This window comes from Homalodisca vitripennis, chromosome 3 (assembly GCF_021130785.1).
Source record: "Homalodisca vitripennis isolate AUS2020 chromosome 3, UT_GWSS_2.1, whole genome shotgun sequence".
NCBI lineage: Eukaryota > Metazoa > Arthropoda > Insecta > Hemiptera > Cicadellidae > Homalodisca > Homalodisca vitripennis.
The window spans coordinates 77,841,267-77,865,725 of record NC_060209.1 but is presented as its reverse complement, the minus strand read 5'-3'; the positions used below and the strand labels follow the sequence as shown (position 1 = coordinate 77,865,725).

Here is a 24,459-nt window from a genome sequence, read left to right as displayed (position 1 = left end):
ACTTCACATACGAACACTCCATCATTATTAATATACGAGTCCTACCAATATACTCAATACTAAAGAAAATACCCGATTTAAATACTAAAATACACTAGAAAATAAACACGTAATATCTAGTTTCTAACGTCCCAACAGAAAAGTGTCCTCAAAATTCACAACTGATTTATAAAATCAGAACAAAATATTGTAAATGTTTCCAAACAATCTTCAAACTAATTGCTTTCTGTTTAGTTTACTTTTACAAGAGTGCTAGGAATCTATAAACTAGGATTTTGCCCTGATATCAAGAACCGGATATAGTGAAACAAACTAGAGTTTTGCCCCATAAAACAATGTTAAATCTCAAAAACATTTATGAACTTATTTTCGGCCCTAGAATTATGGAATTTGTGTCTTTTTATGGAATTGTGTCATATAATAAACGCATCTAAACGCTTTCTAAACTTTCTTGTAAATTTTACATTTTTTGAATATTTAAAATACTTTGAAGTATAAGCTATTTTGAGATTTTTTCTGATAGACCATTAAAATTATCAATAAATCTAAAAGCTTTGCTTTGTTAATGATGCGTTGCTTATAAAAAATTTTTTTTTAAAATGTGTCATCTTCCATAATAGTACGGCTGAAAATAAGGACTTAAAAGTTTAACATTGTTGTTATGGGACTAAACTTAAGGTTCCCACTAGTCCAGTTGGTCCTTAAGTTCTTGAGTTTTGATCTATTTTGAGAATTATTTCAAAAGTTATTTAATGTTTTAATGTTTACCTATTTATTTGGCTTGTAAGTTTTAAGATGTCACTCTAAATTTACCAAGCATTAAAATACTGTATGATATTTTAATATTTGACTTGTTATATTTCATGTTGTATGATGGCCATTTACGGTGCAAATAAATTTAATTCTCAATTTCGTTTAAAGAGAATGTTAGGCAATAACCGTCATACGCTATTAACTATTGTTAGAATACAAATATTTAAGGACGTAGAAAGAAAAAGAACGGAAATAAACTGAGAACAATCTTTAATTAATTATAATGAGGGACTAGAAGGGAGGGGTTGGCAGATTTTCTTCAGCGTCGGTGGTGTTTTTCACCGAAGCCTCCGTAACCGTGAGGGTGGGCGTGGCCACTCCAGTGACCGTGCTTGCTGTGCTCTATCTTGTACTCATACTTGCCTCCATGCTTGTTATCTGGAAACACAACCAAACAATATAAGCAATATTCAGATGTGCAAATTTTAATGATGTTAACCAAAGACAGACTGGAAATCTTTTGCAAAGACAAAGCGTGTCGCGTAGCAAAAACCTTTTTACAAATATAAGCTTCTTACAAAGTATTCTCATACTGCACTCCTTCAACGTGAGAATCATAAAAAATTGTGAATTATTAAAATTGAAATTTTTTTTAAAATTGCCCTAACTCATTGAACATTTTCTCATTTCCTTGATAGGTTTTGTCCCTATAATCGAAGAGGGGGATTCCTTTGTTCTCTGAATTGAACCGGGAGGTCAGGGGTTCAATTCCCAGAGAGGTCAATACAACTTTACAGACGGGTTTGGTCAATTTTCCCTTACACGCGTTTAGCATAGATGATGAAAACTTAATTCAGTTAGAAAAAAGGCCCTTAAAAATTCTTGAAAAGTAGCTATTCACATAATCAGTAGAAAACTTGTTCTAAAGCAGAGGCCGGCCACCTGATTCAATATGTCCACTAAGACACTATTGTTTTACTGTCGAAAACTATGAAATTGCTATGTTTAATAATATAAACTCGTGGCATATGTAAAATATACAGTTTTTATAAAACCCTAATTTAAACCAAAAGGGAGAACTGTTCTTAACAAACTCTGTATGCACACTTTTAAAGCTGTCTTTCTATATCTCAAAGTGTGTTATTCAATACAAAACTATTTATTTGAACATTTTTTTAAATTCTTCAGCCTGTACAGTGCTGTCGAATAGTTTCAGTTTGAGTCAATCATATTCGAAAAAATAAAGTTATGTTCACCTCATTCAATCCATTTATAGCTTAGTTACGTTTTTGGACGGCAATGCAGAGCATTTCCGTATATTTCTGGCATTTGGAAGTTATTTCGACATGTTTACTTTATATATAGACATATTTAACATACATGTCTACTAACACAAATACTGTTTACCCTACTAAAATACCGTAATAAGCTGAATTTACACCCTTGCGGTGTTGAAATTGAATGTTTTACACTGTTTTTAATTTGATGTTTTCTAAGATGTTTTGTTCAAAGGTAACTTTTTATCTGAACTCTTTGATTTTTTACATTGTGCACACGTCCTTTGACAATAAACGTTTGTAATGTATTCTTTTATTGGAAGTAATATTGGGAGATCAGAAAAACAATTAAATACTTGATATTATACATCGTGACACAAGTCTCTAAATTCAACTTCAAAGATAAAAATAAGGGAGTAAAATACTTTAAGGTTTAGTAGTAGTTTTTTATGGAATACTTATCCAGACAGCCGCTAGTGCAGTCGGCTCGTAAGTAGAATAAAGGTGAGTTTTCCTCTGGTGGTGTACTTAAACTCCTTTCGGTTTAAAATAAAGTGGTGTATTTGCATACTTCATTTTTAATCACCAACACTAAACTATAATTACAGCGCAGCATAATTATTCAGAATTATCACGGAAATGTTTTTATCAAATGAACGTATATGAGAATGAATATTTTCAAATTTCTGAAAACTGAGACCATTTTAAGGTTGTTGAAATAAAAGGAACCGATCGAATAGTGTTCACATTTTCAAATTTGTTGTAAAGCAATAACTATTTATAGCGTGGCAATTGGAATTGGTAAAACACGTATTTAAGCATCTATTATACCCGGTTCGGTTTTAACGTTTTTACTAAATCCTTGTACGGAAAGTGTGCTTTACGCCATTATCTTTATAGTTGGGTGGGTTTATAGGCCCAGCAAAGTTTTCACACATATCTATCTTGTGAGGTATTTAACTGTCGCTGCGTAGGAAATTGTGTCCAAGCCGCTGGGGATTACAATAATTGTAATTTAAAGTATGAATATCAGTAGGTCACGATACCTATGGCCAATTCACGAATAGTGCAAGAAACCTCGATCGGGTATGATAAATAACCCGCATAACAATAAGAAGTTGTATGTATTCTTTTCAAGAGATTGGTATTGTCACACCATTAATCACCCGTTAAGGGAGAAAATCAGATAAGCCATAATTATAAGTTGCCATTTTTACAGAAGATAAAAATCACAGAAGTCTCACCGGAACACTGCTCAAAGCGCGATCTAACGGCCAGACCTAGTAAGAGCAATTTTCGGGACATAGCACATCACTAAACTGCTGACTGATCCTGTTATTATTTAAAATTTATGGGATGTCAGCGTTTTGATTGGTATTTAGCGAAATATATTTTTAGGCGTCACTGGTTAGGAAGCCCAACTAATTCGATCTCTTAAGTACGGCTGGACAGTAAGAACTAGAATAAAAACTAAGCAATGTGCCCCTCCAAATCATTAGCCAGTCCAATCAGAAGCCGACCCGCTGCACCGGTATACTGAGTATATACGATCAACCAAGTTAAAAATATATTCTTCTGATTCTTGCAAAGTTCCCTCAACTCTTCCTGGAAGGTTGGAAACAAGCACGTTTGAGAGTAGATGTGTAAACCAACTTAACGTGGTCTTTTTATTAATTTCACTGCATCCTGCGTTTACTTGCGACCTAGATCTTTCATCAAAGGTTATAATGACCTCACTGGAATCTATCAACCTCCTACTAACATAAAAACAGAAACAAATGAATTTTTACCAAACCTAGGTATCAAAACAAATTTTGAGACTTTTTACGATATCATATATAATTTAAAAGTCAGTCTATGTGTGTATTTATTTCTGTGTACATGTCATTCTACAGGCCACACAATCTAACACCTGTCCTTAAAAATAGCACAATTTGTAAATAATTAGATATAATTCTCTATTTGTTTAAATCCGACGAATGAAAAAGGGTTTTATAGGAATTACTCATGAAAATTGCAGTAATATATATTTTATGTGGGCAGCCGTTTTATAGGTTTCTACAAAGAGTAAATGATCAAATTGATTTAGTCTCTCAGCGTCTATCAAACAATTTAGACAGACAATGGGAAGATGATGATTCATGTGAGGTGATGCGAGATAGATATACTGTAAGACTTTTGAGCATAGATCAATTAAAATTATAGCAAAGAAAACTCTTTTTTCTAGGCTTTGTACTAATACAATTTGTTTCTATGAAGGTGATTTGTTTCACAATGCGGAAAACATGTGAACCAATTTTAACATAATCTATAATGCCGTAGCCTTATCAAAAGTATTGTATATTAATGGTGTAACTAAATTTTTATGGTGCATACTTATAATGCAATAAATGGTTTTCCGAATTTACTCCGTACCTTTGAAAACTCGCTGTAATAAACTTTACACTTAGAGCTTCCAAACGAATTATTCGAACCACTGAAACGATAAAGCTCGTCAGGGTTGATCCATTGGCTGTAAAGTATCAATGAAGACCAACAAAAATCGATAAAGAAGTTCTTTGTAACTTTGTCGGTGTTTGCTTTATACGCTTGGAATAGCGAGTCTCAGTCCTAACTAAAAGAAACTGCACAAGAGTTAAATACTCTTTGATTTTGTCACTTTCTCTAAATTAATTTCTCACGAAAACACTTAAAATGTAAGTTCAAAGTTAATTGACGTTAATTGCAATTTTGAATCAGCTGCTTTGGATGTCAAAACCTCCAAAAGTTTAATCGTAAAATAAAATCCGTCTTCTTCTGTTGATTTAAATATGCCATATTTGGGATTACTGAGATTTCGTTCAATAATAAAAGATTGTATTAGCTGTAAGCTGTAACATCTGTGGTATAGCACGTCATTAATTGTAACAACTGTAACGATTAAATAGTATTATTATAATAAGGATTGAATAAAATATCAGTATTCAAATATGTAAAAATGAGTTAAAATAAAAATAGTTTGATAAATATTTTGGAGTATTCATAATAATCCTTCAGTTAAAACTGTTAGTTGGAGGAGGCTTCAAACAGAAATATCAGGAATGATAAATAAAATGGAAGATGTTGAAATAAAACTATGCCCAACCAAGGATCGTACAGCAGGCTCCACAAAAATGTAATTAAAGTTCCTTAAATAGATACGCGTGTGTTTTAAATGGATTGACACACAGTATTTCTAATATAAACTCTATTTAATTTTCGTTTTTAAATATTAGACTTTAGAAGGACATGGAACAATTACAGGAATACAATATTTTTCTTTTACTGTATTCTTATATTGAAAAGCAGTACACTGCGCTATAATATTAGTTTATATTTTTACTTCACTGAAAAATGGATATAAAAATAATGAATAAGAGGTTTTTACGCGTTAAAGTTAATGAAACGATGTCTATCAAGTACAAAATTAAGTTTTATATCCATTATTGGTGTAAACCAATGTCTCATTATTTGCATGTTTTCAAGAATAAAACTTATGAGGTCAAAACTGCTATCAATGTTTTGTGGAGATTCGTTCAGAAAATATGATAAACTGTTTAAAGGTGGGTTACTAAAGTAGGAACAGCATCGAGCGGATAGCGATGCTGTACATGTCAACGTTAACACGTCGAGCGACGTATTCATTTTCTCCCTCGCTGTTTTCCCTCTCTATACGTGTTTTTCTCAACCGAATGCATAGCACATATTTCATAGCACCGGGAGTTTGTGTATAAACAAAAGTCTGTTGCTCTTTTGATACAAATATCATACATTTACTACACGTTTCTACTACGTTTTCAAACGGTTCGCATTTGATTCGACTTCGGTAACTCATATTTCACTCTGACTGAAATAGAAATACACTTCGTATGAAATTAGTTTGGTTATTTGTAAAATAGCGCGAATATTTTATAAATTACATTTTATATTTACTGAGTATGTGGAAATTATTATATGTATTAAAATGTTCCGTGCAGTTTGATCACTTGCATCTTAAGCAGTGCCTGCGTTGCGTTTTCCACGTATTGTGTTCTTTGTGAAAATAACTTAATCGCAAAAAGCGAAAGCGAAGTCGACTGTATTGGATGCATTTTCACTTCGAGGTCCGCTGGAGGAAGTATTAGTTGTGAATCAGTATTTATTAAAATTCTTTAGGCTACTTCCATCTTTAAAAATTGAATAACTATTATGTGTTCCTATGTTTAGGCATGAATTCTGTGCAGCTAACATATGAGGTCATTGGCAGCTGCTACTATCTCTGTTTCAACTTTCGAGAAAACGGGACTGCAGTTTTTGCATCTTAAAATGAAATTTTGTCGTAACTCTGAAGTTGAAGACCAAATCAGTTTTTATGAGGGTACAAAAACTTACTATGCTATTTGATTAAATATTTCCTATGATTTTTAGCAGTTTCTATTAACGTTATAAAAGGCCAGCGAGACGGAGGCCTGAAGATAGGGTCCATAGCCTTTTCTTGATGGTACCGCTTAATATTATGGATTCTTATACTAGTTTTGATATTTAAGTATTATTTAATTGTTTCTCAAATGTCATTGGAAGTTTTAATACAACAGTAGCAAGATAATAGCACAACAGACCGAATTTGTAAACAAACATCAATATTGTTTAAATGTATTGTGATATTGAAACGGTGAATACACGTGGACACGTGCCCAGCTCAAAAGCAACTTCAAACGAAGTATTATAAGATAAATATGTAAGATACTCACGGACGGAGGTATAACTGGTTCCATGACCTAGAGACGTGCCTATCAGAGACAAAACCACGAGCACGGCCACGGCCACAAAGATGATACTCTGTAACATAAAGTTGTTGGAATAAATAAATAAATCATTAATAAATCCTCAAAGCTGAAAATAATATAATGAGAATATAATAAAGAGCGTTAAACTGTGCAGGTAGTACTAGACATCTGGAATATCTATATCATTTCTTGATTTGTTTTGTAATTTTTTTATTGTCGACCTTACACTTGAAATTCCAACGATTTTTAGGACATTTTTATAGTTTTGTATCCTTTAGCAAAAATAAAACTATAAAACATATGGATCTCATGTCGTAAAATGTCAGAAAATTAAATGTTGTTAGATAATATTGGAAAAACTCAATTTACAATTCACGATATTTTATTTTCATGATACATTATTAAAACAAATTTTTTTCTTGGTTATCCAATCTAAAAGTGATTAAAACTGGACTCATTGTAAGAAGAATCTTTAATACCAAAAGAAAATAGTAATATATTTAAAGGTTGAACGTACATGATGTTGTTTACACTGTAAGAAATAAACATACGAGAGAGTTCAAAGGACTAAAAAATATCTTAAAACAAAAGTGGCCATTTTAAATAATAATTATAGGCATCCAAAACAGACATCTCGACCCACATTGAAAGATATTTAGTTTAACTTAAAAACTTCCCTTTCCATTTATTGCTCTCCAAAAAATTCCAAAAGTTCTCAAAATTAATTTATTTACTAAAGAAGTTTGATTTAATCTAGATTTATGCTTTGTGAATGATTCATCTCCTCTGTAGAATTCCGTTTGCTTGCCTTTACAAGTACGAATTGATGATAAAATTACTTAGAAAGACAGTAAGTTAGAAATTAAATTAAATCTTTGGAAGTGGGAAGTTTCACTAAAAGTTCGGAGAAGTTGGATGCGGCAAACTGCCAATATCAGAGAAAGCTGGATAAACTTTTAAATCATTGCCTTATTGTGCATTGCTTCATTAGGCTGTCTAACTGAAGCGCCAATGGTTTATAGGTGAAGTAGTAATGGGAATTAATGAAAACTCATAGAATTATAAAGAAAAGGTTTTAACCATATTGCTTTGTAAAATTTCTTATATTAACTATCCTTAGATCTATTGTCAGTTAACCTTTTGCACTTGTAAGCGAAATACAAAGAGTATTAAGAAATCTACAAATGCACCAATAATCATTAAACGTATGTAAAGTGATAATCTTATTTATATTGTTTTTTATTTAATTTGGATGCATATTTCATCAAAACCTAATAACATTATTTTATATTTTGATAAAGCTCGTGATAGAAATGTTAAAAAGTTCAAACTTGGTTCAAAAATTGAATCTTATAAAAATGTCACGACTGACATATTTCTTATAAGTTTGTTGTCCTGATTGGTACTCCATTTCGTTCCATTAAATGGCGGGCCTTCCACTTTAAAACTTTCGCAAAATCATTTATGAAGCTAGAAAATATTGGAAAAAGTGTCCGGAATGTTCTTTATACTTCCTATACATTTTTCCGCAATCAATGGTTTTGTATTTTGAACGATTTTCGCATTTAGAGTGAATGCACATTTCACGAGAAAGAAGTACTATAATTTCAGCTGTAACAAAATCCATTTATTAATTCCGACTGAGCCGGAATGACTATCTTATTTTGTAAACAAAACACCAAAATATTGCAACACGTGTAGTACGGAACATAACGTAATTTTAACTGTACAAACCTTTAAAATACGATTTTATTTTCAAGGCATTAAAAAAATACAACCAAATACTTTGCCTTAAAAAATTTTGTTGTATCTCACCTTTTAATAACTGAAATAGTCTATTATTTTAAAGCTAATGTAAAATTTCAATGAGTCTGATTATTAGGCAGGACAGATCTTGAAGTTTTACAACTCTATTATAGTACACGATTTTTGGACTATTCGTTGAATTTTAAACTGAAGTGTAAAAATTCAGGCAAGAAAAATAGCAGTCACTCTTACCACGGTTATAAAATGAAAAATATATGTTTTTATAATATATTTTTGAAAAATCAAAAACTTACCTTGATAGCGAGCATGTCTGTAGGTCTGGACGGACTGTGGAGATATGGTGATTGATAAGAAACTGTGGAGTTGACAGATTATATACGGGACCACAAAACAAGGAGGGAGGGGACAAATTGTGCGTCGTTGGATAACTGTACCATTGTGCAATCACGGGTGGCGCTGTCTGTGCGATACTTTCCACATCTGCGAGACAATCGCCCTTGCGCTTGATTGCGAGGACAGGACGGTTTTAGCAGACAAATTAATGTATTGATTCGAGCGTGAAGATTGGAATAGTGCGTTGCCGAGCTTTGTGTTTGTATTGAGATTTAGTGTCAGACTGCAGCACCGATTTTTAAGACCTTCACCGTGGCGTAAGGGTAAGGTTACACCTCTCTAACCGAGAGGTCATGGGTTCGATTCTCGATGAGGTCAATAGACATATGCAAATGAATTCCATCCGTTTTCCTCATCTCGTTTCCAAATGGATTAAGAATGTTTAATACAATCAGCTATTGAAATGTATGAAAAGGTCTTAAATAAGTAATTGGCTGAGCGCCAGCGAAGCCTATTACACAAGGTGGGTGAAAAAATCTCAGTTCCGTCTGTCGGCATATCTATTGGTCTGTCTGCACTATATATCAAGCAGGAACTGACCCACAGACGTTTGCATGAAGCTTTATTTTTATATAAGGAACACAGACTTCAATGAGGGTGGATATAACGATATGAGATTTGGCTGATTGTTAATGAACATGAATGTAAGAGATTCGTGTTATGGATGCCTATGATGGCGAGAAACTCTATTTCTCACAAACCGAGTATAATCAATTACATTGCAACGTGTGACATAGTATCACTTCTAGCCTAATGAAATTAGTTAGATTAAGATATCGATGTACAATATTCATATTCCATACCTATTAAAATACTTTTTTGGACTTTTTGAAGTCCCCCCACTCTTCAAAGGGAGTACAGGAGGGTCACTTTAAATGTTCAAATCGCAACCCCTATTATGTAACATGTCATTATAAAGGTTTATGCAATGAAAACACACAAATAACATGAAAAAAAACATCAATAGACGATCGTAGCAAAAGTTTTGGGCTAATAACCCCTTACATTGTAATGCCACCTAGAAAAAGGTACCTCTTAGCAAAAATATGCACACAAGAAACATTAGATACTACATTAGATAAACATTAGAAACGTAAGAGGATAAGCTGGGCACCTCAAATTCTTACTAAAAGATATCACGCATGCATTGTTTTGATATGCGCAAGCCATTGGCATTGTCTCTACATATTATTTTTGTGTTATTTGCTCCTAATTTTTGCTAGAAATGGCGTAGACGAGTTTTCTTAGTGTCATTTGTGTTTCTATTGGTTAGCTTGGCGATTGTTTGCGTTCCAATATTGCGGATGTTAAAATTTAAAACAATTTACAACTCAGTTATTTAAATAATCATAAAGATAATTATAAAAGATAGTAAAAGATATTCTGGAATTCTAAAGGTAGTTTTTTCAACATTAAAAAAAAAAATAATATTACCGTATCTTGAACTATTTTTGAGACATTGATTTCATCTAAATCCTATTTGAAATAAAATATTAATACCTCTTAGATCTTAGGCTCTCGCAGCCGTTGACATAACTAACATAAAGTATTCTGATTGAAACCACGTCGACAAATTTCTTATACAAATTATCTTCTTGATACATTTCGGTCTCTCTCTCTATGGAGAGTTATCTTCCGTTAATATATGTTAAACGAACAACTTTTAACAGATTTTTATATTAATATTTCTATAACAAAATCTACGTATTTCTTTAGAATGAGCCGAAAGAACTATTTTTATTGTCATTCTAAGGTAAATGGGTAAGCTAATTTGACGTTGGGAATATGTGATAATATTAAAGGTAAAGGTAAATGCTTGAAGAGACATTCTACACATCTCAGTGTAGTGGACTCTTCAATCCAAACATTATTGAACATTTATTTTACAAATGGGATGGCTACGGATTTAGATATGTTCCACACAAGTGGTCGCAGTTATAATTTAGTGATGGCTGTCAGTTGAAGTCTGTGCTAAACTGAAGCGTGTCGCCCATGTTTTGGGGGTCTCACAAGGTGAATATTTCGAGCTGTTCTTTTCTTTTTTTCTTTAACTTGAGCAGATCAGGGAAAAATATTTTTTAATTAGTTTCGAATTAGGTATTCGTTTAAAAATCGTCAGGACATTTGACCTGAAAACAGTGGTACGTGAACTCATTACGTGCATAAACCTGTATTTAAGAGGTAATGCGAAAAGACCTTATTTATTCTATAATAAACTATAATGTGCCGGAAGTCCCGATTGGTGAGTATACTCGATGTCTTAAACCGTATTAATTGATTTATGATTATGCTGAGATACTTGGATGTATAGTTTTATACTTGATAAACGTTACATTCAACTTATTCTAATACCAGTAAAGCTTGAGCGAGATATACAGCTCTAAAGGTCAGTTTGTGTTTGGGTTAAAGTCCAACAGGTTAGTTTTAATTTTTTTGTTCTTGGTTACTCGTATGCCAAAAGAATATTTTAAACCTGACGAAGAGGATGCATTCCTATCCTGGAAACGAAAGTAACCTATCAAATCATATTATCCTTTCATCCCATAAATTGTCAATAATAATATAAATTTCTCTAGTTAAAAAGTTATAAAACCGAATCATGTGATGCAGGTAAGTTGTAATACACAAAAATCCGTGTTTATATTAGGGGAATTTGTTGAAATTGTATGAAATATGCTACTTATCTATCGTTCTAATGAAACTTTTTAGTACTCCAGAAATATAAACTTGGTGTTTACCTTTTACCATATAACCTTCTCAAAGTAGGCAAGGAGTGTTTTACCTATGAAGTGAATAAATTGAGGGATAATTCTTATCCTTATAGGTGTTATGATTTGTGGTATGTACCTACGTAATTTAATTTTAGAATCTTCATCCTTCTTTACGATGATAGAATTTTTAATCTTTTAAGACGTTTCATTCAGCTTATAAATATACTAGAAAACAAGTAAAAAATATAAGTAAAAAGGTGCTAACAAATATTTTGCATTACCATGAAAAATTAAAATTCACTGTTGGCCTTTAACCCAAACACAATCTGATCTTTAGAAAACTTCACAACTTTCTTGGGTTTTAAATGAACAGCAAGATAAACCACTGGAAAACATTGAACATTGTTAAAGTAGACCGAAGAGCTTGTTTGCACACTCTGAACAATTTTATTTAACATGGCTAAATCCATTTTCATATTTATAATGCTTGTTAGAGGAGTTTTATGCTCTCCAATTTGTGAATGGTTATATTGGGCCTAAATTTAAGAAGCAGTAAAGGATAATTTGTGTTGTATTAAAAAAATATGTAAAACATTTTATAAATTTAAAATATTGACTTTAGTTTTTATTACAGTATAATACATTTTGAGCATTTTAAACTGTAACATATGATTCATAAACACAAAGTTTATATAATAAAATTCTATTATGTGTTCCAATTCACCGGTTTTACTGCTAATTAAAGATGTAATACACATTACTGGCTATACTGGCCGCGATCTTGAGTTTAGCCATATAAGAAAAATGTTAATCTCATTCAATTTCACACCCTAGTTTTACTCATAGAACTATGTGAGTAAAATAATATTACTCACTATGTGATGTACGAGAATATTAAAGAAATTAATTACTATAAAAACGAGTTTATTAAACAAAATTTTCAAACGATTCTGTGCTTCATCGATCCAGTTTAGAACATAACTAATAAACGTTTGATTGTTTGTTGTTAATATGTTTAAAACGAGAAAAATGTAATACATCTGTAATTATATCTTTAACGAGACGTGATACTGGTAATAATAACTGTTTATATCACAAATCACTGACACTATGAGCCATTATTAAGTTTCAAATTAAATTGTATATTGAGCTTGTTCTTGTTCAAGATATAACCCAGAACATGGGCTACATGGGTAAAGCCCTTGATTTAAAGTACACATTAAAGTTGAACATTCTTAGGCCGTAATGAAAAAATGTAATACATGACTGCTGGAGTGGTTTACAGACCAGGACTAAATGGTCGTTGTTAATAAATGGTTAGTAAATGCGCTGAAATAATGTTTCGGACTGTCCTGACTGAATACGTAGGTAATGGGAACTTAAAATACTATAGAAATACTCTGAGTATTTCAGAAATACGCAGAAAGTTAGTTTCACAACCAAATTATAGCAGGGAATGTGCATTCATTACTATAATTTACTTCAATTTATTTGGTTTAAAAGTTACTCTCTTTGGCAAAATTAATGTTTAAAAATGTATCTTTGATGAGCTCTTCACAACCACAGTTTTAAATTCAATAAATAGGCAGTTTTTCCCAGGAACATTTAGGAAAAGTTTTAAAATAATACATTAACATGCAAGCTATATAAAGGGCGTGTAAAATATTTGGAAGACATTCATATTTCTTGAATGAAAGCAGGTAATATATAAAACTTTGCTCAAAATTGTCTTAAATATTTTGTATCCAATGGTCATCACACTCTGGAGAGAAAGCCAGTGAGGATTATCAAGTAAATCTTAATAACAAGCCTAGGTTTATATGGGTGTCATTTTAAAGCTCTTTATTATTAGACCATAATGCCACAAACCACACTTAACAAGCATTATTCATTACAAAATAGAATCTGTTAAAATAAGATCAATACTGAACCTTGGAAATTTTGTAAAAGATAACATTTTTTTATGAATATTTGGTATTAAAACTTAGAATATTGAATTTTGGTTACTAAAATATATATGTTGGCAATTCCAAGCATTTTACACACTCTATATAAAGAGGTAATGTAAATGTCTGACATTATTTATTATTGTATGGCTGTATTATTTAAAAAAAGTTTCTACAAGATACAGTGTAACCCTCGTGTGATGTTTCTTTGGGAATATATAAAGTCACATTCTTTGAAAGCTCTTCAATCCTTTTAAATTGTCATTTAAGAAGATGAAGTCACTCTCTTGATAATTTCCCTCACAGGAGATGGATGGTCACTCTCATAGAACTACGCCCTAACAGGTACAATTATTGAGGAGATAGAAGGTCACCTTCTCGAAATTCTTCCATTCTTGGTATCATCCCTTTGAAAAAACGAAGGTTACTATCAAAAGAACCACCTTCTGACAAGATTGCGAGTTGCTCTCATGCAAGAGACCTCTGGCAAGACGAAAATATATTGGTAGCATAAAATAATTTGGCTTTTAATGTCATACTGTTGTGCATAGGACAGTCCTTAACTGTGGACTTGCGCCCTGATATACAGGGTGTAACAAAACTCTTCACACACACACACACACACACACACACACACACACACACACACAACACACACACACACACACACACACACACACACACACACACACACACACACCACACACACACACACACACACACACACACACACACACACACACACACACACACACACACACACACACACACGCACACACGCACACACGCACGCACGCACGCACGCACGCACGCACGCACGCACGCACACACACACACACACACACACACACACACACACACACACACACACTTTAAGATATTGATCCATGGACTAAGAGAAGCGAAATAATAAATGCAACCAATGGTCTATTTATCCGTTTCTATTCTGTCTAGCTGTATGTGTTTTTTAATTTTTTATTTCAGAAACTTGAGTTTTGCACCAATACTTTTAGATCATTTATTATCAAGAGACAAATTAATATTTAATAATCATTTCAAGTTTCAAAATAACAAGCGATTGAATTTTTATTACGTTAAAATAATAAGATTTTAAAACTTTATTAAGGGTAAAAAAGTTTATAGATGTAATTGCACAAATATTGACAACTGGATCACAATAAATTAATAAATAATTTATATTTATTATAATTATCGGCAAATTTGTCATTGTTTACATGATTTAGACATCATTAAAAGCTTACATATGCATTATTTGTTGACCGAGTTTCAGTAAACAGGTTTTATTATAAATTTTTTTTTTTTAGCTTGAACCAAATCTCAATAGATTTTATGATATTAAGCTTTTTAAATCTCAACCATCTACCATCTTGAAACATCTTTCAGATGTATATATGATAATATAATGTTAACGGTTTCTTGGTGTAACACTGCAATAAAATAAATGACACCAAATTTGATTTAATTATATTTACTGATATCTGAAATAAAACATAAATAGTTAGATTTATTGAACACACAGACAGAGGTGAAACGAACAGAGGTAGACCATTAGTTGTGTTTAGTTTTTAGTTAATTTTGGTCAATGGATTAATATCCTAAAGTTGGTATACAGATTTTACTACACTCCGTAAATGAAATGAAGAGTAATACATATTAGTATAATTGATTCCATACTGTAGAGTGTTTATAACTATTTACGTTACATCAAACACTGTATAGAAAAATGCCACTTACTAAAGACAAAACAAACTACAATATTAGAGAAAAAACAAACAATTATTGTAAAACAGCATCAGACATGTTCATTAAAACTAGAAATGTTGAAGTAATGAGATTTTATTCAAAAGTTAACTTCTCGGTCACAATATGTGCGCTCATTCATTTTCAAGTGTTTTGGTTCATATTTTTATTAAATCTGCGCTAATGAGAAAAAGAATATCTCTCTTCATTCTAATTGCTTCTAGTTTCTGATTTTTATTTACTGCTGTTTCACTTATCATTTTGCCTTTATGAGATATAAAATTATATTTTTCAAGTATTAGTTGTAACATATGTGAATACAGTTTTAAAAGTTACTTCGGATTGAGTGTTAATTAAATAATATTTGATTAATCAGGCGGGGCTGTTTCAAGTCAAACTGAATCATGTAACGATTAGCATATTAAACCCACAGAGTATGATGAATCCTTATAATCCTACTAGCTTTATAACATGATATGTCGCTGTAAACATGTTTAGTAATGTGAAATTCATTTCAGAGTTGTATATCTTATATAAAATAACTACTTGTAAAAATCTGAAATAAAACTTAAATAGTTATATTTATTGAACTAATTAAAAATAATGTTAGATGTTGCTTTTTTCAAATACTCTTTTCGTCTTAGAATTTGTTGAAATAATTGGTTTTGAATCAAACAATAAATTTACCGTTATAATTAGTAGAACATAATATAATCCCTCATAATGAAAACAAAACACATATTGAAGTAGCTTAATGAAGTAACTAGGATAAGAGTCATATGTATAAGTCATCCTATATCCAGTTTATACTTGCCCGTAGAACATACACCAGGTACAGCGATGTGTCTCTTACATCTGGCAAACCCAATGTATCTCCATGTGGTACATAATCAACAGTAAATGTCTGGGTAAAAATTTGATCGATGTATCTAGTTTAGTGTAGAGGATAACTAACTGTTTAAGTGGGTGAGGTTTCCCAAGCGAGGTTTAAGCATGAGGGAGTACTGTCTTCTGCCCGCGTTGACTGAAATAAGCTATACCAGAGTAGTTAGCCTCCCCTTCTTTTAAGGTGACATGACTTACGTTATCGATCTAATGTGGGACATTAAATATAAAGCGATTGTCCCTGAATATCTTGTTACTTTGAAAGCAACGCTAATGTCTGTGAGTAAACTGTGACAAAGTGGATATTAAAAAGGATTAAATAAGGGTTTGTATGAAACTTTCTTTTTCTGTTTTCAGTTTCATTTTCTGTCATACAATAGGAATTAAAATCTTTCGAAAATAAACCTTAACCAAAGCATTACTTTCTTTTTAACATTCTTTTCCCAAAAGGTATATTAAGAAAAAGTAATGTTGTTGTACAAAATAATCTATTCCAAGTTGTGTTTTTGTTTACATAGCCTATAGAAGTGGATACAGGCCTAAATACTGAACCTATTTGCTGAAATGTGTGCATTTATAATTGATCTGCCAACAAACCCAAATATCTATCCTCCTATCATTAAAACTTATTTATTTTTAAGATTTTCTTACAAAAACATGTTTTAGTCCGTAAAAAATATAAAGTTATTTCAATAAGATGTAAATAAGATGTTTCAGCCAATTAGCAGTCTATTTGACACACTTTTCGTATTCCAAATAAAATTCCCGTAGTAAATGCATTCGTTGAGAAATAATTGCACCAAGCAGCAAGGTGATATATTCCTCACCTTTCACTTTTAAACATATTCTCCATCAAGTTAACAACTTGGTTATATCATATATTATTGCCTGAGCTTTAGCAAAGCCAGTCACTTGAGAGGCTGAAAAAAAATTCATTTCTATCTGTCTGTCCATATGTCTTTTTTTCCGCACAATACCTCGAAAACGAAATGTTATAAATTGACTTGAAATATTGCGAGAAACTTTAATTCTATATAAGCAATACTTAGTTCGGTTATGGCGCATGTCACTCCATAGGATTTGACTGAGCGTTAGCGAATAGTTTTACATTGGTGTTATGGGTATCCATGATGACAACGAACACTGGCTTTTGGATCTTTATTGGGTTTAATAAATATCAAAAAAATAACACTTTTATAACATATCAACAGCAGCAACAAAATACAAACGTCTGTAAAGCTAGCTGAACAGCAAAGAGTAATCATGGGTTTATATCTTTGAATAAATGACAGTCACACTTTCCATAAGGTGTAGTGCAGTTTACGAACAGGTTTAGACAACTACTGCAAAATATACAAAATTTATTGTTGTAACTTACGATGATAAAATATATATATTATTAATTATTTATCATATATAAAATTATATATGAGATATATTATATTATATATTATAATTATATTATTATTATTATATTATATATTATACATGAGATATTAAACATATAATATATATATCATATATAAAATTTTATCATATATAAAATTATATATGATAAATAACTATAAAATTTGGCGGCCAATTAAAGTTTGAGTACTGTTACAAAACCCCTAAAGTTTAAGTTACATTCAAAGTTATTTTAAGGCAAATAAAACATTCACTCACTAGTTATTTAAAGAACTTGCGACACGAAACTATACAACAAGAATTTTTAAAAGACTTTTAGAATCAACAGACATCAACAACACATTCAATGTATTCTCTACGGGGAAATTTTAGATGGTTTTCATTCAAATTCGTCAACAATTTCAGGAGTTATTGTGTTCTGAAAAGCACCACACACGAATTCACAGTATATTTTTTTGATATGGTTCAAAGATTTACTGATGGTTCAAATTAGGAAGTTTTCCTAAATTCTGAGTATGAGAGAAATCATAATAATACGGGAGTATTATAAAAATCCATCCCCTAAAATTGAAAACCCGATTGATATCTTATAACATTGGTATATTATGTCAAGTGGTCTCAATTGATAGCTATAGTACCAAGAGGTAATGTGTTCATCCATAGACGATTTATATTTTACACTTCTCAAAAGAGTTTCTAGACACCATATTGAAACGTTGCAAAATACGAAAGATTTGTTGTAAATGATCGAAGAGTTCCAAAACACTTTCTAAATTTACTTCTTAACTTCATAATGCTTTCTAAATAAAGTTAACCGAACATTTTTAAAACTTTGATGATTGCAATTTTGAAAATATCACAAATAAAAGAACAAAATAATGTTTCCAATTATAGAACGTTCAATATAAAACACACTGTATGAAATTTAACGAAAGCACAAATAAACGTCACCAAAATTTAAAGAAACGGTTATAGCTTAAGGAATTTGAAATAAATGTGTCTCATAAGTTTAAACTTAAAGTCTAACTTTTTCAAAGTTTTCGTATTCCGAAGAAACGTAACATTCTTTACAGTGGATGATGGCTTTGAATTAGCGCGGTAAGGATTGAGTGATGAACAATATCTTCCTCTAATTCAAAATTTTTAACTTAAGAAAGATTGTAGTGGTTATATATTTTATTAAACAAAAATTCCTACAAATCAGACAGAATTAGTGGGATCACCGTCCATTACAAACATATATGAACTTAGTAAAAGTTAAATAGTGTGCCTAACCCTAAACTTGTGCACACACACTATGAGCCACACTAGTAAGCTGAGTAGAGTATATTGTCTGAGGCGGGTCCTACACCGTCGAGTGCGAGAGACCACAGCTACTCCAGTTACATAAGATTCAATTCGTCCCAGCTACAACGTGAGACACACGACATGCTGGCAAAGTGGCCACTGTTTTTGCCCAGTGCGGAGAATGTGCGTACGTGAGTGTCACGTTGTCACCACCATTATTAGTTGATGTAACTAGCAAACTATAATGAAGTGTGTAAAATTATTATTAATTCCCACTAATGTTTTCGATAATGTTTACGCGCATGTCCAGGAGATGCTAAATTGAATACAAATATGTTCCAATACAGTAGCACTTGTCTGATTGGCGAAGCATATCACTAGAGAGGCAGAACAGTTCCATTTCTGCCTGTTTGTCTATCTGTATATCTACTTGCACGATAGCTAAAAAGCGAAATGACTTGCAATTTAGCATGAAGTTTCATTTCTATACCAGCGACACTATATTTAATGATGGTGCATCTCATTCTATGAGATTTTGCTGAGCGTTAGCGAACATCATTATATTGTTCTTATGAGTAACAACTAAACAACGAAAAAAGTTCGCAGAATAATATTTAGAAACAAACTGAGTCCAACCGTATGAGAAATTTTTATTCATTGAATAATAATAGAGTTGAAACGTCAATGTTAAAATTCTGTGATGAGATTTGGTTTTAACGCACTCTTGTCTGCACTCTCTAGCTCACTGGATCCTGTGTTATTTGAACGCTGCTATGAAACGTAATGTAATAAACAACAATGTGAATGTTTCATGTGTAAAGAAATCCTGAGAAAGATTTCATCCGTATATATGTTAAATTTAGCACGTAACTTCAGTTCTATATAGAAGATAATGTGTACGCCCTATGATGGTGTATGTCCCTATGATGGTGTAAGCCATGTAATTGGGAAGAGCTAAATTTTCGTATTAATGTCTTTCCTATAATACTGTCTGTCTATGTAGCTGAGCACAAGTCATCTAGAGATTGGGTGAATTATAAATTTATTATTTTGCATGCGTACTCTTACCATGGAAATACAAACATAGATTAACAACTTTTCTCTTTAGTTATATTTTTTGTTATTTCACTAAATTATATATTTAATCTTCTTTTAATAAATTTCGAACAACAATTCCATATTTGATAAGAATGCAAAATTTGTAACACGGAGTGTCTTTTATATATATATATATATATATATATATATATATATATATATATATATTACATCATTGAAACCATGATTTAAATGATTCGTTTATATAATCATATAATGTTCAAAAATAATTAAATGTCCATTTTTACCGGTTTAACAAATGACTATACTTCGTAATTGACGTCTTATTGTTATAAATATTCAACTGTTAATACTTGTGGGGTAGTCTAGATAGAACACGGTAAAGTAGGGTCAGATTTAGGGACATGTCATATATAAACAAGCATTATCATTATACTCGATCTTGTCAACGTAGAAATAAAGTTGCATAAATAAATTTGAAGTCTTGTTTATTCTCAAAATGGTCTGTAGAAAACATACAGACAAGCCGACTGAAAAGGAAGTTTGCCAGCCCTTTAAGGAGATTACGACCCTCAAAAATAAATTTTACAATATTGTAAAAAAAATATTTTTGCCTATTAAAGTTATACATAGTATGTTAAATTTCAGTAATTGGAACATATTATAGAAAATTACATGAAAATCCAATCCAAAAGTAAAAAATTACCTTAAAAAATAATCGTTTTTCCAAAGTTATTTTTTAATACATATTGTTTTAGAAAGTTTTGAATCTAGGGCTTTCAAATATGTACGGTTTAGTAAAACAGAGGTAGCCTACTGAGTTTCTTGTTTTACTTCGGCGAGGTCTTGTTTATGATTTATCATTGAAAAATAAGAATTTATTTTTGACCTTATGAAAACAGTTTTTTATAGGAAGATTATTCGATAAATGAGGATTTCTGCTAAAGTAAAAGCATAATTAAAAAATAATATCCGTAATATTTTTGTTTTAGTATACTCGTACATCAAAGTAGCTTAATTTAACATGGACCAGATAAGGATATACGCGTCTCCCTGAAGTGACAGCAAAATAATACAACATTTTATATTTAAAGTTTAAACCCTTCAAATTCTGCAGAGTTAGGCTTAGATAATGCGCACCATAATCTCCTGCACCATAATCGAAGTCGATGTTGTCTATGCAAGGTTCTCTACTGAGTGATATCCTGTGGCTATACAGATGGATAGAAAAGCAGAAATAAAGTTTTTGCAATCTTCTGGACGATAGGCTTCGTTAATGATCAGCTAATTATAAATGGGAAAGCACGGATGTATGGACGTGTCCTTCAGACGTGTCCTTCCATTCATATAAAATCTATTGAACTGGAAATTTCATAAGAAGTTCTCTCCGCTGTTTAAATTTCCCATTTAAATGCATATAGACGCATAAAATGACGAGAGAAGCAGAGACATGTGTTTAAACTTAGAACGTTGACTACACTTTACTGCACTTCTTATTTCCATAAATTTTCCTAATTATTGTTGTGTTCAAAACTTACAATCTTAAGAAACTAAGAGTTTTGTTGAATGGTGCCTTTAAAAGCAAAATTTAGTAAATATATTGTTATTTTTTACTATTTGAAGTATGTGATCAGGAGTGTAAGGCTACTGAAATTGACTGTGATATCAAAGAATTTATCTAACTTTCGCTACTTACGACGATGTCGATCTACTTGATAAATTCATTGAGGTAACTAAACATCGCTAAAAACATCTACTTACTGTATAAACTTAATACTAATAATGGAGGTATATGAAACTTATATGGAGGTAAGCTATTCGAAATTTTTCTTCGAAAGAAACCTTTTTACTTATAGTATTGCGTAGAAAATATATTATATGTTAAACTAAGGCAATACAGATCAATTTCCTTTGAATTGGATTCTGTTAACATTCTTAAATTAAATATGTGCACTCAGGATAAAACATCGCGACGGAGTTTCAATACAAATATAGTAGATATAACAAAGAAAAAATTTATTCTATAGTCTGAGAAAACAGGAGAGTAAAGCGAGCTTGTGTACATTGTAAAGGGCATACAAATAATTCACGAGACACTTGCTGCCTTTATTGTCAAAGATAAGTAAACCAGCACGTCGCTATCAGCGAACCCTAGTTGCAGCGAAGAGCAATGCGATATCGATTAAATAAACATTTAATTTTAGTCTTACACGGCCATTTGTATGATTATATTATATTAGATCTTCAGGTTATTACGGTCTCGAAGTTCCTAGCAAAATTTAACTCTTAAAATATATGGCCTTGTAGAGTGATATTTTCAGTTTTAATCTAAAATTTGTTGATTAAAGATCCCACTTATCAGATAACCCGAAACAGTTTAAGATTTGGATTGTACTAAAGCAGCTTTCTACGCTGTTTAAACCGGATATCCTTTATGGCAAATAAATATGTATTATTATTGCTATGAAAAAGTTACAAATACAAGAAATACGCAGCATTTAATTACGCGTACTTTCCAAAAACTAAAGCCGTGGATAAACCCGGACACCGCACAGTGAACCAGAATGTTCTCACAAAGCTGGCAAACGTGTCAAGATAATACCACAATCATAAATACTGGGCAATTAAAAAACGGACCATATTTATTTAGTTTTAATTTAATAAAATATGTATAAATTATAAAAAATCCACATACCTAAAGAATCTGCCTCTATAATTTGGTTAATAGTGGTATTGTTTGTGTGGGAATATATATTCTTAATTTATCTCAGAATATAGAAAATGTGAAAGGCTTTTTGTCATTCCAACTATTCAATTTTTTTAAATAAGTCATTTGGGAAATCTAGTTTTCATAAACATGGCAAATGATAAAAATGTGAAACTATTAGAGTATGCACAAGATTAACTTATAGAAAGACCTAGCAAGGGTCACTTCTAGGTGGTTTATACCTCCCAGTTGAACCTATCATTGGCCATAGCAAAAACAGATGTGTCGCTTATATCTGGGCAACCTTATGGATGTCCTAGAGCCGCAAATGTCGAGGTTCTGGGGTGCAAGGGTAGATACTGCGGGAGTTGACTAGAGTTCGTGGTTACCTAAGTGTCAAAGGTTCTTGCTAACCTAGACATAAGTGTATGCCAACTCCTGCCTGCTTTGACTGGAGAGGTTGGTTCAGAGCTGGCCTCCTCTTCTTTTTGGGTGACATGACTTGAGATTAGTGCCCCAAATTCTTCCTCATGGATCTCGATAGGAAGTGGCCCTTACCCCCAACCTTACCCAACCAGAATATCCTTTCACTCTTACAGCAGCGCCAAAGTACTTATAGGACTAGGTGCAATTTATAAACTTCTTAAGAGAACAAAAAGAAAATTATAGAAATAATATTGTTTAATGCAAAATAATAAAAACACGCATTTAAATATTGTTTCAATGTGCTAGTTAAGTTGTTAAGAAATAAAAGTGTAATCACTCTATTCAGTTATAGTACAGTCATGTACACTCTAGAATAATATTTATGTTTTTCTTAAGTCGCTTTTCTACGGAATATATCATACCATATCCCGAAATTCTAATTACAATTTCCGCTACTTCTCGTGAAATAATATCATTTGTGTTTATATTTTCCTATCTTCAGAAATGGCATATTTCCACGGATTTAACAATTTTTCCTCAAAATAAAAATAAATATTTTATCTTAATGTTCATTGGACGACTTAAAGTTTACTTACTCGGCTGCACGTTGATTCATGGATGATCATGTGCCTAAATGTTGTTGAAAACTGAAGACTACACTCTGGCCACAAAAATCTTCATATCGCAGACCTTACATTTTTGTAGGGCTATATGTAATCTATGTACCTCTTCAACCAATCACTCCATCCAACCTGTGGTACTATGCCATTGCTGTTGTGCACTCAGTAACATAACACATGCCTGTTCGAGCGTGGGTCGAGATAGGCTACTGCTCACATTCCTATTTTTGGCGAGCAGCAAATTAAACTACCAAAAACATTTTAGACTCAATTAAATAAAGTGAATAAAGTTTGGTCATATTTATGTATTATAAAGATAATATTATATGTGTTCGTAAAGGCTGAGATATTTGGTGGTATGGAAATTAATATTGGTTGAATAATTTAATTCAACTATTTGAAGAGGTTATTTAGGATAAATATGCCCACTTTTTAAAAACTATTATGGGACTCCATCACACGTATTATGGCGTAGTTCCTCTCTAAGTGCTTGTATCAACTACTTACCATTGATACAAGCACTATACTGGCTTTTATTGTTAAATATCATATTATTCGAAAGTGGATCTCGATATTGAAACTTCCAACAATTAATCAGGGATGCTTTATACTTGGTGGCTGGAAATTGCTTACGAACCTATGGATTAAAGTAAGTATAATACTAATGCTCAAAAGC

At 31.7% G+C, this 24,459-nt stretch overlaps 1 protein-coding gene across 1 annotated transcript; it reads right to left on the bottom strand.

Moving 5' to 3' along the window:
* Positions 1 to 1,027: 1,027 nt before the first annotated feature.
* LOC124358248 lies at positions 1,028 to 8,889 on the bottom strand. The gene is made up of 3 exons (XM_046810542.1): positions 8,875 to 8,889; positions 6,779 to 6,866; positions 1,028 to 1,191 (listed from the first exon to the last, which is right to left on the bottom strand). The coding sequence occupies exons 1-3, from the start codon at positions 8,887 to 8,889 to the stop codon at positions 1,073 to 1,075; spliced, it is 222 nt and encodes a 73-aa protein (XP_046666498.1). The 3' UTR covers positions 1,028 to 1,072.
* Positions 8,890 to 24,459: the final 15,570 nt, after the last annotated feature.

What these genes read in the sequence shown, in the direction of transcription:
- LOC124358248 (XM_046810542.1), bottom strand. An exon ending in AACCAGTTATACCTCCGTCC is followed by an intron (nt 1,192 to 6,778) that starts GTGAGTATCTTA and finishes TTGTGTTTCCAG; the next exon opens with ATAACAAGCATGGAGGCAAG.